The following is an 18,546-nucleotide window of genomic DNA, read 5'->3' as shown; positions in this document are numbered from 1 at the left end:
GAAGGTCCCTATGTTCACAGTCAAGTATTAGGGAAAGACAGAAAGTTTCTGATTGATACAGGGGCAAGTAGGACTACCATAAGTCACGATGAGGTTCCAGGGGCTCCGCTCTCAGGCTCTAGAAATGTTTCCCTTGGATTTTCAGGAAAGCCTATTGTTAACGAGATTTCCAAACCAGTTACTCTAGAAGTAGGTCCATTGTCCCGAACTACTGATCTACTGCTTACGAAGTCATGTCCAGAAAATTTGTTAGGCATTAAGACACTGAAAGAATTAGGTGCAGTTATTTGCTGTTCCCCAGAGGGAATACGTTTGTTTTTACGTGACTTCAAGGGTCACTATGTTTTACGGGATTTTGATCCGAGATTGTCTAATGTTCCGCAGCATCTATGGGCGCAAGGTCCAACTGATGTTGGCTTCATGCAAATCACACCCCATCGTGTGACTCTCAAGCAAGGTATAGTCTTGCCACGAATCAGACAGTACAGACTGCCACCTGAGGCTGTAGCAGCCTTATCCAAAATTATTGACGAGCTCATGGCTCAAGGAGTAGTTGTAGAAACTAACTCCAATGTATGTAATTCTCCGATCATTCCAGTCATGAAACGTACTGATCCAAATGCACCCCCAGTATATCGATTAGTAATTGACCTTCGAGAACTCAATAAATGTATCATTCCCCAGTACCCAGTAGTCCCAGATATTTCTTCTTTATTGACAGCCATTGATTCTGAAGCCACATTTTTCACGGTCATAGACCTCAAGAACGCATTTTTCAGTGTCCCAATTCATCCAGATAGCCAGTACCTTTTCGGTTTTTGTTTAAATGGAAGGAGCTATAAATTCACACGAGCTCCTCAAGGTTTCACAGAAAGTCCTAGTATTTACAGTCAAGCACTTAAAAGACAACTAGACAATATTCACATGCCAGCTGACACTGCCCTGCTCCAGTATGTCGATGATCTACTGATCACAGCCCGTTCTGAACTTGCTTGCGAGCGAGCGTCACTCACAGTTCTGTATTTCCTAGCCGAGATGGGGCACAAGGTGTCCCCTTCAAAACTTCAATTCTGTGTCCAGCAAGTGATCTACTTAGGCCACTTACTGTCCAAGTGGGGTAGGCAGTTGACACCTGACCGTATCCAGTTAATAGCGAGTCTTCCTCAGCCCAAGACACAGAAGGAGGTACGTGCTTTTATCGGCCTTACTTCTTATTGCAGACAATGGATTCCTCAGTATGCATTTCTAGCCAAACCACTGATACAGTTAACGACACAGGAGGCAGCCGTATCGACTATCCTCCCTTGGACATCTGAACATACACTTAGTTTTAATGAGCTAAAGAAAGCTTTATGCCAAGCTCCCGTTCTAGCTACACCGAACTACAGTAAGTCTTTTACACTTTTTGTCACAGAACGTAATGGTACAGCATTATCTGTTCTTACACAAGATCAAGCAGGACAATACAAGCCCTGTGCTTATTTTTCGAGCACACTAGATCCAGTAGCCCAGGCTCTGCCTGCGTGCCTCAAGTCAGTTGCAGCCACAGCACTAGCTATCAGACAAAGTGATTCCATAGTATTAGGACATTCCTTGACAGTACAAGTTCCACACTCCGTGGAAGTTCTTTTAAACCGAACACAGACCCAGCACTTGACAATTGCACGTTTAACAGGTTATGAATTGACACTGTTCCAGCCTCACATAGAAATCAGACGCTGCAATGTTCTGAATCCTGCTACACTGTTACCATCAGTTATTTCAAGTCCTGCCACACATGATTGTGTGGAAGTTGTTAACACTATGACTAAGCCGAGACAAGACCTGACAGATATTCCATTACCAGACCCCGACCTGACACTTTATGTGGATGGTTCATGTATGAGAACGAGTACAGGAGAACTAGTAGCCGCGTATGCAGTGACTACTGACACTAAAGTTATTGAAACACACCGTATTGACACTCTGTCTGCTCAAGCCGCAGAGCTAGTTGCTCTGACTCAAGCCTGCATACACGCCAAGAACCTGAAAGTTAATATTTACACAGATTCACGCTACGCATTCGGAGTTGTACACGACTTCGGAGTGCTCTGGCAGGAGAGAGGTTTTATGACTTCTCATGGAACCAAGATTCAGCATGGTCTCCTTATTCAGGCTCTGTTAGATGCAATACATTTACCGACATCTATCGCTATCATGAAGTGCAAAGCACATACGAAAGTCACTGACATTATTTCCCAAGGTAATGATCTAGCGGATCGAACAGCCAAGCTTACAGCACAGACACCAGACATACCAGTTAACAAGACACCGACATACACTCTAGAACGGACTACATGTATGACAGTTAAGGACCCTACTCAAGATGTCATAGATATCCAGTCACATGCTACTCCCGATGAAATCGAGAAATGGTCCGAACAAGGAGGGGTCCAGACAGATCAAGGATGGTTGACGAAGGGAAAAGCCACATGGTTTCTCCCCGACTCAATGGTTCAAGTCATTATCAATACCGCACATAGTCCTGCACATTTAGGAGAAAAAGCCATGTTAGACAGTATCCAGAACATTTGGTTCAACAAGCATTTACGAGCTGCAGCCAAGCAGAAAGTCCGTACCTGTATGATATGTTGTCAGTTTAATCCAGGTAAAAGTGTCCCGGTGGAACAAGGTGGATTCCAGCCCCCTGACCACCCTTTTGAAGTCCTCCAGATGGATTATATTCAGATGGAGCGATGTCGAGGTTTCAAGTATGTCCTTGTAGTTGTATGCGCTTTGTCCAGGTGGACAGAAGCATATCCAGTCCCAGATTACACAGCCGCGACCACTGCCAAGCAGTTGGTTCGTGAATTCTTCCCCCGCTACGGACTCCCTAGGGTCGTGTATTCTGATAACGGCCAGCCATTCTCATCCGAACTAATGAAGCACGTTTCCCTTTTGTTAGGGTACCAGTGGAAGTTTCATTGTGTACGCCATCCAGAAGCAGCCGGTCTCGTAGAGAGACATAATCAAACCTTGAAAATCCGTATTGCCAAAGTATGCAAAGAGAAAGGTGTAGACTGGCTAGTAGCCCTGCCAGTCGCCCTATTTTATATGCGCATGGTCGCACATTCCAGATCAGGTCTGTCCCCGTATGAGGTCGTATTCGGCCGCCCCCCAAACATGTGGGGTACACCCAGACCCCGAAGTATTACAGATGTTTCCAGTAATATGCTGACAGATTACCTAGCTTCCTTGATGTCTGCCCTCCACTCTTGTCGTTCACAGGTTGCCGCCGCATTTCCAGACAATACCGAGGTGAAACCGCATGAAATCGTTCCAGGAAGCTTGGTCCTCGTCCGCAATTTCGATCGTTCAAGTCCGCTGGAGCCTCGCTGGAAGGAACCGAAGCAAGTCCTTCTGACCACCCGTACGGCCGTGAAGTTGGAGGGCCGTAAGGGGTGGGTCCATCTGTCTCACGTCAAGAAATTTCATGGACTAAAACCTAAAACTTTTGCCAAGAATTGCATTTTACCTAAAGACTGCCAAAATACTATTCTCAAGGACTGTCCCGCAAATGACATTGATACCAAGCCTCCCCTGTTAGAGGAAACTCCGCAGCAGGAGTATAAAAAGAAGTTACGGTCTAGTAAAATAAGTCAGCCAGTTTAATTGTCTAAGTCCTCCCCTAGGTGAAACGGTTAGACAGGTTTCTGACATGTATGAAATAGACCCCCATAGTGAGAGAGTTAGTCAAAACTCAATCCGATGTATCGTTTTTCTAAGTTTCATATTATTTTTCAGCTTAATGGTTACCCGCACGAGTTATGCATTTCATTTATGTTTTCCAATTTCTCATGTAAATAAGTCTTCTAATGCTACAGTAGAGCACACGTTTAGTGATCTGCCTCCTCATGAACTATCTTATCGTCTTGCTATGCGCAACAATTCATTTATCCGTATGTTGCATTATTCACACCAGACCAGCAATGCCACTAATTGTTGGGTGTGTGGTCGACTCCCCCCTTTCCAGACACCTAAGGGAGTTCTGCCACTCTTTCCTTATCCGTTTTCACATAATGGTTCGTGTGGAGCATGGTCCACGTTAACGTCATCTTCAACTGATATGTCCTTTCTGAACAGTACATGTTTTCCAGACAAGCAAGGTCTTCCCCACAGAATAGGGTTAGATCTAGAAAATGAAGTTTATAATTTGGGTAATTATTCTTCGAATTTTATGGTCCTGAATGTTCAGTCTGATCCTACTCCAGACTTACCTGCTATTTCAGTACTACCAGTCAAAGGCGAATTATGTGTTAGAAATAATGGTTCCGTACATGTAGGACACAGTGATTGTACTACTATTATCAAGTATAGAGACAGTGGGAAATCTATTTTCAAAGCTTCACGTCATTCTTATTTTGTTTGTGGTCAGACCGCATATGTTCGTCTGCCCCTCGATTGGGAGGGAACCTGTTACATTGCCTTCCTACTGCCACCAGTTTTCCTAGCCCCGTCCGATTATCATAGAAACACACATCTAGTACACATCAGACATAGAAGGGAGATTGAGTCCCCGATTGTCGATCAAACTGAAACTGCTCTAGAACAGTATACAGATTTCAATAGAGGATTCTTCTTCTTTATAGGCCCTATCCAGAATAGTAAGTTAATACGTAGATTAACCAGAACCCTTGAAGCAGTAGTCAATGAGACTGCCTCTGCTCTAGGTAACTTAACCGAAGAGCAATCTGCTATGAGATTTGTCGTGCTCCAAAATCGTCTCGTTCTTGACGTCATACTGGCCGATAGAGGAGGAGCATGTAGAGTCATCGGATCTAGTTGCTGCATTTTTATTCCTAATAACGCGCCGTCTGTTTATTCAGCTATAACCAGACTTCATAAAATTGCCCATCAGTTACACCAGAATCCAGGTACCTGGACATGGTCCGGTTGGTTTTGGAGTATAATTTCTGCCTGGGGATGGAAAGTATTGTCATTTCTAGGTATTGCAGTAGCGATCATATTCAGTTGCTGCCTCTGTATACAATGTGGCCCTGCGATTTGCGGCATTTGTGCTACCTCTTGTATTCCTAGTCCCAAGTCCCGTCCTAAATCCCGTTCCAAGACAATTCGAGACGAGCAAATGATACTGTATGAAATGATAGATGGTATCATGAATATTGATGTTTCCTGATGGAAACGTAGTGACAAGGAGGGAATGTGGAAAAGTAAATTTTGCCATGTTCTGTGTCCCTACGTGTTCCCCATCCTATGTTATATGTGCATGAATAATATGCATATGTATTCCCCATGATCGATTAAGCAATTATAGTTGTGTCCATCTCTAGTATGCCAGTTCCCAGTTCTCGTGAAAGCTACGAATATCAGGCCTATGTAAAGCTACGTTGCCACGTTTCACAGTGTGCACGTTATTTCATTGTAAAGTCACCGTTTCTAGGCCTCAAAAGGGCCCGGACATCAGATTCAGCTCCTGTCTCCTGAACCCTCGCTGAGGAGCGATACAGCCCCCACCTGTATCCCTGACCCTTCACTTACTTCCTGTCTCACAGTGCCCGGCTCGTCCTGGCTCTGCCTGCCAGTCTGCCAAGAGTATGTTATGATTCCAGTTATCAGTCCAGCTCTCCTTCTCTGCATTCCTAAGCTACTGAATCGCATCAATAGTTTCCGTCACAGTCTAGCCTTTACGTCTCCATGTAAGAGAAATACTGTATTAATGGTCATTTAATATTCCCCAACACGTACTACATGTAGAATAATGCATGCACCAGTCTTAGAGTCTGTTAGCCTTTACCCTGATAACTTTTGGATTCTATCAACATGTTCTCTAAACATCAGATACTAGATAGTGTTTAGGTACATGTCGCTCTGACTCTCCAGACTTCAGTCTCTGCTCTTAGCGCAGAAGTCATAGCCCCAGCTTCTCCCTAGTCACACGTCATTGTCAGTTTGTGCGCACCACTAGGTTAGAGGTCCCGGCTCCTTAGGTAGCCCCCTCCATGTTTCCGCCCCATTTATGACATATTCTGTTACGTTTACATCACATGTCTATGTACACGCCTCCTGTTACACCTACTTTCACCCTTATCTTTCGCGACTGCTACGAACCCCACCCACTGCTACGCCTACTGTATGCACTGTAATGCAATTGTTTTAGTATATATGCTTGTGCACTGTTATTAAAAGTTGCTAGCCATCCCAGATCTTGCCCGTGCAGGTTGTCCTGTTCCTGTCCTTATGCTGTATTAAACCTGCAAACTCCTACTACCTCGAATCTTGACTCTTATTTATTGAGCTATCTGTTATTGTTATATCCAGTCAAAAATAGAGGTATTATTTATTTATTTACCACAATGCGCAGAGCCTATTGGGAAGATAGGAACTACACTACATGGCGCCCAACACGTTTGGAAAGGGCGATAAAACTAACGTAAGACATTTAGAGTAACTCAGTCGTGCTTTCTCACTCAGACCCCTTTTCCCAAATACTCCAAAGACGTCTGGAGTGGGTGAAAGGTAATATCCTCCAAAACCTCGCAGGAGGGAACTCCTATGTAAGGTTCTTGGTATAGTCAACGTTGAAGGATAAACAGTTCCAAAATATTGTGCATCTAATCTTTGTTCCATAAGAAACCTGATCTGCAAACAAACATAATACCATCCTGTTGGTAAAATGGGAGACAGTGATGAAGAAAGAGAGGCAGTTAGATTAGCAGCTGAAATAGCAGCAGCTGATACTGCAGCACTAGATGCGGACGGGGATATAATACTCATCCCGGTCGCCAAAAGGAAATCTATAACCTTAAAACTTATAGAAAATGGACTGACACCTAGAGGTGGCACAGTCATATTCGTAATTGAGGCACACGAATATCGGCAGACAGAGGTATACTATACATGGATACATTTTCCAGCAGCAAATGCTGTAACAAAGTACTTCCACTATTACAAAATAGAGGTTCCACCCGACATTTACACTCCTTTCGAGGAGGTGGAAGTACCACTCAAATTCCAAGAGCATTTGCTCTTATTTGATGGCGCCCTAATACATAATAATCACATCACCAGGCTCGGTCCTTTAGGTAGACCAGGAGCAACGTGGCCGGTCTTAGCCGGATACACACCACACCCAGACATCGAAGGAATGTCTACAGGAGAGCTGTTAATACAGCTAAAACAATTACTAAAAATTCATAGACAATTAGTCCAGTATGTAATGCGGACTTCAACAATTCAGCCAGCGATTAAACTTCCACAGCTGACCCCTCACCAGGGGAACACAAATAAAATCACACCACGGAACATCCAATCCTGCCTAGGTAAAGTTCCGGCTAAACGGGAACAGATACCATTTTGGTTGGCACAGAAAATCACCCAAATAGAGGCGGTGTTTCCTGACACCACCCCGCTAGAAAAACACAGGATTCTGACTATATGTCTCCCAATGGGAATCGCACCACACATAGAGGACTGTGACACTTGGGGTACAGTCTTTGCTTCAATCTACACAAAAACGCACGGTGTTCCATCCATTTCGGTAATACCAGATGTGCTAAAACAAATTCAAGATGAATACGGTCCAGAACCAGCTTTAACTCTTGGTATGAAATTACTGAAAGACTTCAAGCAGGTCTCGGCTATATTATTAGCCAATATAAAAGGTGAAGCAGCAAACGTGGCGATCCGCCAGAGGTTAAAAGAGACAGATATAGCAGACCAACCAGCTGAAATTGCCAGAATCATAGAAAAATCCTATGAAGAACTAGGTAGAGATAGTTTAGGTGGAATACCAGTAAAACCGCAACTGACTGAAAGTCCAGAAAAAATATTTTTTAATAATAATTCACCAAAAAAGAACTGATATGGAAACAAACAATCCAATCCAAAAGAAAAGAAATTTCAGTCCCGAGGAAGGTCTCCTAGGCGAAGGGAGAAATCTCCGAACCAGAGACACAGGTCACCCCAGAGTGACCCCTCTGGGAAAAGATATAACCTTAGAAATAGGGATAATATTAAAAAACCTGATATATATCAAGACATTGATACACGTCCCTCTCAATCTTTTCAGACTTCCTCGCAGAAATCGGAAAGAAGAGGACGATCAGAACAAAGAGAAGAGCACGCCAAGTCCAAAGACAAGGAACCTGCTCAACAAAAAAAGAAATTACAATTTCCAAAAAAGAAGGTAGCCAGTATCAAGGTAGTTAACAATGCCGAGAATACTGAGGACACAACTGAAAAACGGAGAGTGGGCTCAGACAATGCTAGACAGCGCAGCAGAAGTGAGCATAGCTCGCAAAGTCCTTATGAATCATCTGGAGACAGTGGACACGAATGAATATCTTCAAGTGGAAACTGCAGACACCAGAGTTAGCAAACCCCACAAGATATACGAGATAACATTACGTATAGAGGGAGATAAGACTAGGAAAATAAGGGGACTATTTTGGGATAACCTCTCCAAGGGTTATGACATCCGTCTAGCTGAAAAAGACTGGCCACCAGAGTTTGTCAGGGAATGCCCTCATGGCGAAGAAGTAATTATGCCTGCCTTCTCGAATCAAATCCCGATTCATAAAAAATACACACTTGCTAGAAAGTGGGCAGTGGCCTTAGCACCTGCTTTATATAAAAATCATGTAGGATGGGATGAGGATTCTCCTCCTCACAAAATCCAGTTAAAATCACAACCTACTGCACAAAGGCAGTACCCAATTAAGCAAGAAGCTAAAAAACAGGTAAATGAAATACTAGATCAGCTAGAATACCAGGGGGTGATTGAAACTTGCACCTCACAAATGAACAATCCTTTGTTTCCGGTCTCCAAACCAGACAATTCATATCGTCTAGTTTTGGATTACCGACACCTTAACACATGTTGCAAAACCTTTGCAGTGCAAAACTCACACAGTGCTGCACTAATGAATAACATAGTGCGCAAAAAATACAAAACAACCTTGGACATCTCCAATGGATTCTTTTGTCAAAACATAGCACCAGAGAGCAGATATTTAACTGCATTCTCAGTAAATGGCACTCGAAAGCAATTCTGTCGGTTAGCCCAGGGGTACAAGAACAGCCCGGGGGTATTCTCAGCGAGAGTAACAGAATTACTGCAACTATATGATGATGAAGCATTATCTTATGTCGATGACATTTACTTAACAGACGATGACTTGGATACTCACTTAAAAAGAGTGAACACCATAATACTTGGGTTTGCAGCGGAGGGTTACAAATTCAACTTTAAAAAATCCAGAATTGCCCATCTGACAGTCCTATTCTTAGGATATGAGTTATCAAGTGAAGGTAAAAGCCTGGCAGACAATTTCCTAGAGAAATGTGCCGTAATCCAAGCTCCTAAAACACTAAAAAACCTACAGTCAATTCTAGGCTTCCTAAATTTCGGAAGAACATACATTGCAAATTACGCAGAAAGGGTCAAACCCCTTTATGATCTAATTAAACCAGACTTTAAAAGATCCAATTGGACTCAAACACACACGGAAATTTTGAGATCCTTACAAACAGACATGCTAATTAAAACAAAATTAGAAACACGTGATAACACACGCAATCTTGTGATTCGAGTCATCCCAGGGAGATGCGGATTCACATACCTAACCTCTAATGAGGGAGAAAAGGTACCAATTGCATTCAAATCACACTTGTACACAGAAGCTGAACAGAAATTCAGTAATACAGAAAAAATCATTCGTGCAGTTCAAACCGCAATATCTAGAGAAAAAGACATAGCTGACGGTAGACATATCACAGACAGAACAGCAGAATCAGCCTTTGAGGCACTAACAACACCGTGTAATTTACCAACAATAACATTGAATCCGGAATGGATACAATGGGTGAATTCAATCACAACGGACAAAGTATACTACTACTTTGATCCAGAACTAGAAGAATTAAAAAATCTAAAATATGAAAAGACGTATCCTCTGCCAATCGACATTCTGCCTCTACGACATTACGCCTGTGTAATCTATACAGACGGACATGCTCAACCCTCCGTTTGGGGAGAACATGCATACAACCCCACATGTGAGATTACAAAAGAAGTGTGGCGCGGAGGTAAACTAAGACCTCTATTAACAAAATCACACTCAGTAGAAACTAATTCAGAACTACAAACTGAAATAATAGCATTGAAAATGGCGCTAGATAATGCGGATTGCGAATTCCCGACACTCATAGTGTCAGATTCATATTACTGCGTCAAATCATATAACAAGGATTTGCAGACATGGATTCAGAACGGTTACAAAGATGACACAGATGCACCAATAAAGCAGAAATTGCTCTGGGAACAAATAGCTCTTTTACAAAAAGAACTACCAAGGACTCACGTGACACACTCACTGAGTCATCAGCGTGATGGCGTTCACGTTGTAGGGAATTCATTGGCTGAAACAGCCGCAGCGGCAGCCACTAAATCGGCTCCCGTAGTTCGAAAAAAGCGTACATTAAAATACATTGACGGTGAAACAGTGCTGGCGGTGAAAACGTCATCAAAAGGCGACTGCTCAGCGTTACCGATCAACTATCCACTCAATTATACATACATAATCGATGCAAACTCCGTCCCTTTTGCTCGAATCCCTGGAGTGGGGGATAGAGTGATTCCAAACATGGACAGGAGAAGCTTGTTAATCGCAGACGCACATATGGGCGAGGGTCTCAGACACCTCAAACTGAAAGATTCTCTGGAAGAATTACAATCACGGTACTGGTGGCCAGGCATGAGCCTGCATTACACCATGTTTGTGGGGAGAGAAACAGTTTAATACCTCGTCGTATCAAGGCAGATAATATGACCAATAAAAAGCAGGGCTTGCGATTAACATATACAGGCTAGTTTCCACTTATAATGTAGATCACCAGCACTCGGCTGACGTCCGGACTGTTATACAAAGATTTGCGAGTCTAAATGGCATATACGCTAAGAGCATGCTACGTTCGACCATTGTTTTCACTCAAGCCCACCAGCCTGGGGGGAAACATGGCCGAATGAGCACAGTCCAGCGGGAATCTTCTCACTTCCTTCCTGAGGGTACGGGATGGTGTAAAGAAAAAACCAAGGCAGAAAGCAATCTATAATGGAAAGGATATTAGGTTCGGGAGCTGGGTGGGTCAAACATCTAATAAGTGTCCAACGTAGTCTAAATAACTTGCCAAGAAATTCTCTGAAGGGATTCAGTCCGTACGAATTATTATTCGGAACTAGAATGATTATCTCTGACCTCGACAGTCAGACTTCAGTGGTTAAAGAAAAAAGCTTTGATGTCAAAGACCGTTTGGCTATTTTGCAGGACTTAAACAAAACAAGAAAAGACCTGAGCAACATACAGTTGAAACAACAGCCAACAACCACTGAAGAATCACCACCTGTCCCAGCAAGACCTGTCTGGATTCCAAAAGTCGGGGATCTAGTCAGGGAGAAGATCGCGGTAAAGAAGGAATTTGGGCCTTCTTACAGAAAAGCAGTTCCTGTCTTGTCTGTCAACGGGACAAGATCAGTTGTACTACCGCCACTTGCTGGTAAAAAGGAGAACCGAGTTGTATCCATCGACCTGGTAAAACCACAACATGTGGCCGATAACAAACAGTAGGCCAAGTGGACTCCCAATAAGTAGCAGAACACCAAGGTTTGCTACCAGTACAGAGGTCCTAACAAAGAGGCTCATCACATTCGAAACGCCTACAGAAGAACAACAAGGACTATGCAACGATGCAATAGAACTCAGACCTCTGAAAACCCAAATAAAAACATTTAGCAGAGACACACCAATCTACAATGAAGTACCAAGTGAAAATGCAAGAAACAAGAATCCTGAACCAATTGGAACAATTGACAGAACTGCATCCGGCTACTTCATCAACTTCGATGATTCCTCTGAAAGCCTCAGTGAATCAAAGACACAGCCATCATCAAAATCCTTTAAAGACAAAGCTAAGGAACTTTTGAACCAACTGAAAGAAACATATCTGATTTCTCCATGGATTGAATTTTGGGTGGGTTTTGGTGCATTTATCCTCATACTTTGGCTCATCATGGTATTAACTTTGGGACGCTTCATTGAGGGAAAATATGCTAAAATGGACACAGCAAGTCAGAACATCAACTTGGTCCTCAAACCACACACATCTTCACACGTTGAGAAAAGAGAACTTTCTTCAGCCAACTTCACAGCCAATCCTATACCTGGTGGGGTAGCCTGGGACAACACTGACTATGAAATTTATGGTCCGGTCGAGATCCTGAAATATCCACACCAAATCAAGATCTCCTTGAGTGACTTTGCAAAGCCAAACTCATTTGCTGATGATTGGGACTTCGAAAGCATTAATAACATGATGTCTGACTTAGTAATGTCTGCTAAATTTACAAAACATGATTATTTGCAAGGTTCTACAAATTATGATAGTATGTATTGCTATAACCACTATGGTAACCATTTTTTACATAAATCTGCACAACCTAGAAATGTTTTAAATTATAATCAATGGGAACATTGTGCAACACCTCCAAAAGGGAGCTCAAGAACCGTTTACGACAAATATTCATATTTTTCAGGTTTTAACACAAGTAATGCTGAAACATTTTATTTTAAATTGTCAAACAAGACAGGGATGAAAACCATGTTAACCAACACAAAGTTGATATATTCAGATTCATTCTTCGAAGAAATGAATACTTTTGGATTTGATTATTGGGACAAAAATGTTGATTTGAAAAGTGTTTGGGGTACAAAAGAATGGCAAGTACAGGGTTTAGAAGCTTTGTTTAGAGCTTGCATGATCCCAGAACAAATGATATTTTTAAATGACACTGTTCAACAAACCACCTGTCTTGGCCTAGCCAAAATCAAAGATTTAAATAAACCGTCTATTCCAAAGCCAACAATGTTTAGCAATAGCTCTGATACGGATGAAGAGATAGACGTAAACCATATATTAAACCAAAACAGAACACATCCTGATTGGAAACAATGGTTGATCTGGCCCACAGATACAAATAACTGTCAAGACAGATTCCTGAATAAAACACAGGGGTTCAAAATGACCAGGCCAGACCCTAGATATCCTCAAAGACATCACCCAGGGATAATAACAACCTACAGTGTGGGCAAATTATGCCTTCAGTGGCTACAAACTTCCACACTGCCTGAAATTAAGCAACACCTAACTTTACTTACTGATGGTGCTGACTTGCGTGATTTCATAATGGGACCACGCAAACAGCGTCAAAAGCGTTTCATAGCAGCCTCTGTATATGCAGCATACAATGAGGCCTGGAAGGTAAATCAAATTGAAACAGCAGAGAGAATACGGGAAATTGACCGTATTAATTTGGAAAAATCACTTTCTGTAGTGGACAATGGGTTAATGACTCTGTCCTCCAGAATTTTTTCATTGGACAGCATTGTGTCTTCAGCAATCGATATATTATCGCAAGACTTACTGTTATTACAACATGGTCAGTCACAATTGCGTTCTATTGTACAGCTTGGCTGGACGTTACAAAATCTGCGTTCAGGCTATGTGCCTTGGCGTTTAATCAACACAACGTCACTATTCCAAATCTTTAACCTTACTGATAGACAAATCGGTATGGCGCAAAAGGGTGCTGATTATACAATCTTGAGCATTGAAAAACTAGAAAGATTACCAATGACAATGTCAGAACGACCTGTCAGTGAATGGATAATCCACGGAATCATAAATATTCCAATCTCAACCTTCAGGTTTCAATACTGCCAAAAATATATACAGGCTGGCATGTACGAGAAATTGGGGAAGGGGTACCTTAAAACAACTTGGAACCTGCCCTATTCACATGCATGTGTCAGTAATAAAGGACAGAAAGTGTTTCTTAGTGGCAACAATTGTGCCATGTCACTAAGCGGCACGCTTCTGTGTAACGGAATTAGTTTGCATGGAGCCTGTGAAGGGAATTCATACAACCTTTCATGTCACCAGCAAGGCGCACCTGCAACTGAAATAGAACCATTCTTTCAAAGACTCTATAATGGGAGTTACATTCTTATTGTAGATCGCAAATGTTGTAGTCTTATGCCCGGGACTCCTTATCTAGTCACTACGACTGCGAAGGTCAAGTGCTGTGGACGTTCTTTGTTCCCCAGCTCCTTTCCAGACAGGGAGGCAAGGGCATGGCCCAATTTGAAAATTACTTCTATTCGAATAGATACTTTAAGCAGAATGAAAACAGTGCTTCTTCAGACGCCTACAAGGCTCTCGTCATCAAAAGAAACGTATGATCTACAAGTCGCAAGGACGACTGCAGAGATACATACATTATTATCAACTAATTCCCCCGTACATTTCGCGGAAATCCTGAGCGAAATCTTAAATATTTCTGATACCACTGGGGTCTCAAAGGTATTTAAGACAGTATTTTCGATGGCATTAACACCATTCAAAGCCATACTGGGTATTTTTCCAGATTTCGTCCATTCGATTTTTGGCGGACTTCCCCTGATCCTGGGACTAATTGCAGGAATCCTATTCTTAGTCCTTATTTTTCGTTATGGCAACCCATGTCACAGATCAAACTCTCGCGACAATGGAAGAAACAATCCTAGCCATTGGATACCGGGACCGGATATCAAAAATCCTGGGACTCTCCCGGCTTAGAGACCTGAACATGACTTGGTTTCTATCATTTCGACCAATGTGGCAAAGATGTGTTTTACCTGTATTGAGATGTCTGCTATGCGGAGAAGAATGCGTGTTAGACACCTGTCTGACGCTACAATCGGATGCGCCAGTGGATGCAGATACATTGTTGGTTCCTACCAAGGTTCACGCTTTGTGCTGCCCTCAAAGGCTGCCAATCCTGATGACGGCATTCGTGGAATCTTCACCACTACGATTGAAGAGTAGTGAAGTTCAAGATGAAAGCAGCATTGATCAGGTACGACCTTCTGTCAGCAATGCGAATCAGAATGTCAATGGAGACAATCATGCGCACGAATGCATGGTTACACCTATTTCCGACTTAGTGGAACTTTCCCATGAAGCTGTTGACAGTTTTTTCGAAAGCCTTATGATATGATGTTCTCTCCAGAACAGAAATAGAGACTTTTGAGCAAGCTCGCACACGGCGTTCCCTGAATTCGGCCTTCAACTTTAAAAATAAAGTCACATGAACAATTTTTCCCACCAGTTCACGGACAGCAATTTTTTAGCAGCCCCAAATTATTTTTTACAAAATTTTCGGGACACTTATCTTCTGCTTAAAGTAAGAAACTATTCCTAGAGAACTAAGATTTCTATTTTTAGATACTTTATAAACTTTAGTTTATTTATTTGCGGGTTTATATCGCGCTAGGATCATCTCCCGAAGGAGTATCTCCGCGCCTTTGAGAACCTTTCAGCATGTAACAGTTGGTAAGCAGATGTCATTAGTTAGGAAATAAGAAGGTTTTTAACTGTTTCCTAAAAGGGAGATATTCCTGACAAAGTCTCAAGGAGAGAGGGATGCCCGATGGTATGTTCACAAATATTTTATTATGTGATGAATTGGTCTCGAACTTTCTTTCTGTATAGCCATATTAAGAGCCATTTCATGTGTATTTCTCATATACCAAATAAGCAATAATGTCTACAAATGCGTGTTTACTTTAGCGTTTAATTCATAGCTTAAGTGCATACAATATATATGACTGCAATTTTTCAGTATATTTGAAAATTTCAAAATGCATTTATGTATTTTGGGGTGGTGAGGTATACACTATACTCTATAGTATGTTGTACTATGTTATACTATGCATAGATTAGTAAATATGACCATAGTTAGCGTGGAGTGGGTGTCATGTATTCCTATAGGTTCTGAATCGATCCCCCTATTCCTGACCCTATTCTGGTTAAACTAACTATCAAGTTAACTAACAGTCAGCCCATGAGGCAAGACAAGCCCCCATGATGCAGATACCGTTATCTGACGCAGTCACACTACGGCACAGGAACGTGTTATCTGATTAGGTCATAACGCTTGAGATCTAATTAGACAAGCGACATTCCTCCAGCCCCTGATAAGGCATACGACGTTCTCATAACAAATCAAACCTATGACAACCTGGAAAATCCGTGCGGCCATTGTTTTGATTTCACAGAGAACTTCAGTAAAAGAATGTGCTAACGAGCAAGTCGTATGACATCTTTATTGACGTATCTATGTCCATCCTTACGTCAATCTCGGCACCTTTAAGGTATAAATATTGCCGATCTTGCCCTATGCAAACACACGCGTGGTGACGAGACGGAGCAGCCATACTTGCCGAAGCCCAGAAGCAGAGCAGACCCCGCTGGCAACAGCCCCGCCTTCCTGACGCGCTGAGAGACGCGCTGCTTTCTCCTGCCGAGAATCCAGCACCGGCGTTTCTGGGCAGCCCTCGCAGGCAGCCTGGAATATCGAGAGCAGAGAAAGAGATACCATTCCTCATTCATCCTAACTTCCAGGTACAGAACTGAATAACCCCTCACAGAGAATTCTTTAGTTATTCACTTGGCAAAAACAAACTTAACTTAAACTGTAACTTTCTATTCCCGCCCACGCATTAGACTTAGGTCAGGTACACGGGGTAGGCGTATTTAGAAACACCAGTTGAGTACGTTTAGTCAAATGTATATGTGTATGTAAATATATTTTAATCATTTTAAACATCATATGGCTCAGAAACCATATCAATGTTTTTACAGTATTATTTTATACTATTGCTTTTAATGTATGCACTTTACTTAACTATAAGTATTGCAATAATATCGATCCATTTCTCTTGTACGAGAAAAGAGACTGATCAATAAATAACACCTTTTTATTGAACACGCCCGTCTCTTCCTTTTCTCTACAATCTGATGAGACTAAGAATGCACGTACTGACTGAGTAAAATAATTGCCTTATGCTCACACGACTCTGGAGATACACTCTTGATTAGGGGAGAGCAAAGTTGTCATGTTCTATGGTTGTCAGAAACTAAATCCCTTCTTGTCTAATCAGGGGAGTTAATTCTTTCCTGAACATTCGAGAAAGTTTCTAGCGAACTCTGAGCTACGCTGGCAAACCCAAAACTTAAGTCTAGTATCGACAGTAGTAGACCTAGTTAACGTCTGGCCTAGGCCTTTACTGCTGTAGGTATTATTCCAATGCGCAGAGCCTATTGGGAAGATAGGAACTACACTACAATGTGAGAAGGACACAATTACCGCCCATGATTCCCTCTTGTTTTTTTAAAGTAGAATGATCTAAGAATAAGAATATAGGGATCCCTGTAAATCACCATTAAGAGAATCTGCTTTGTCTTTCTTTGAAGCAAATATTGTCGAGTTTTACTGTTCTTCACCCAAATGCCTTAGAGTGTGGCAGTGTTATGACTTTGCAATAAGCAATGTGACTGAGGGCGAGGCACATTTTCTGCTTGTGCTGTGTGTTCTCCGCCACTTAGAATCCCAATGTGGATTTACAACGAAGAGTTCCTTTCAGCTATACTGTCTCTAACGTTACAATTGGGGATCTGATCTACACTGAAAGTAACAGCTACAGAATCATCATGTTTGTTTGCATTAATTTTTTATGTCATTTTGCACTTGGGTAAAATCAAGATTGTCTGATTTAAAACTGCCTCAAAGTCTGATTTCTTCATTTGTAGCAACATGTATATGGAAATATAAATCAGTTATTATAGCCAAGAGATGAAAAGAAACAAAACGACAATAGAGGATCTGATTAAGAATCATTAGTCTTTTTCGATACTCACTTGCCATTTTCCTCATAGAGCTGAGAGATTTTTTATTCTTCTTTGCTTCCATGTATGCCATTTTTGACAAAGCTAAAGGAGACAGAGGAAATTAAGCATGTATATATTGAGCTAGAAAACACCTTTTTTTGCAAGAAATTGGATTAAAAGTGTTCTGCTTTTTACGGTTCCCCGAAGAATAAATAAGAAAGGTGTTTTATAAGCAAACGCTTAACATGAACTGTGTGGGTTAAAAAAAATTCTTGAGCCGTTTCAAAGTGAAAAGGAACGTGTGAGGCACAATCATGAACATGCTGTTAATGTTCTAGAAATATACTTGAAGAAAATGTACTTACCATGAGTAAAGATATTTCTGGTGGTTACAGCACAGAACATACATACATATATTAGGTCATTATTAAGCACAATAATAACTTCTTAGGGGTAAAGGGAGGGTGGTGAAGAATCTGCAGAAAGATTAAAGACCTCATTTACAATATTTTGAAGCACTGCAGCGCGGCAAGGCTTCCTGCTGCGCTCCCATGCATCAAAAGAAAAGGGCAGAAATGCGCTGTACCTACAAGATACTGCACATTCCTATCCTTTTACCCTGCGCTGGTGCACAATGGGCTGCCATGCGCCAACACAAGCGCCCTTGCTCTATGGTGCAAGGGTGTCTGCGTTGTAGGGGTGATTGTTTTTGTGAAGAGAAACACTCACGAGAGAAGTTTTCCTCTTTCTATGAGTGCTTCAGAATGAGGCACACGTAGAAAA

At 42.0% G+C, this 18,546-nt stretch overlaps 1 protein-coding gene across 13 annotated transcripts in view; it reads right to left on the bottom strand.

The window, feature by feature from the left end:
- The window catches only part of LOC144763708 (uncharacterized), a 2,434,724-nt gene that overhangs the window by 811,073 nt on the left and 1,605,105 nt on the right, over positions 1-18,546 (bottom strand). For all 13 annotated transcript variants that reach the window (XM_078649561.1, XM_078649562.1, XM_078649564.1 and 10 more), the window contains one exon: positions 17,794-17,865. In XM_078649561.1, the coding sequence (XP_078505687.1) occupies positions 17,794-17,865 (72 nt within the window). The remainder of the gene's footprint in view (positions 1-17,793; positions 17,866-18,546) is intronic.

Source organism: Lissotriton helveticus, chromosome 6, assembly GCF_964261635.1.
Source record: "Lissotriton helveticus chromosome 6, aLisHel1.1, whole genome shotgun sequence".
In the NCBI taxonomy this organism is placed as follows: domain Eukaryota; kingdom Metazoa; phylum Chordata; class Amphibia; order Caudata; family Salamandridae; genus Lissotriton; species Lissotriton helveticus.
Note: the sequence above shows the minus strand (reverse complement) of the source record. Positions and strands in the feature narration are given on the sequence as shown.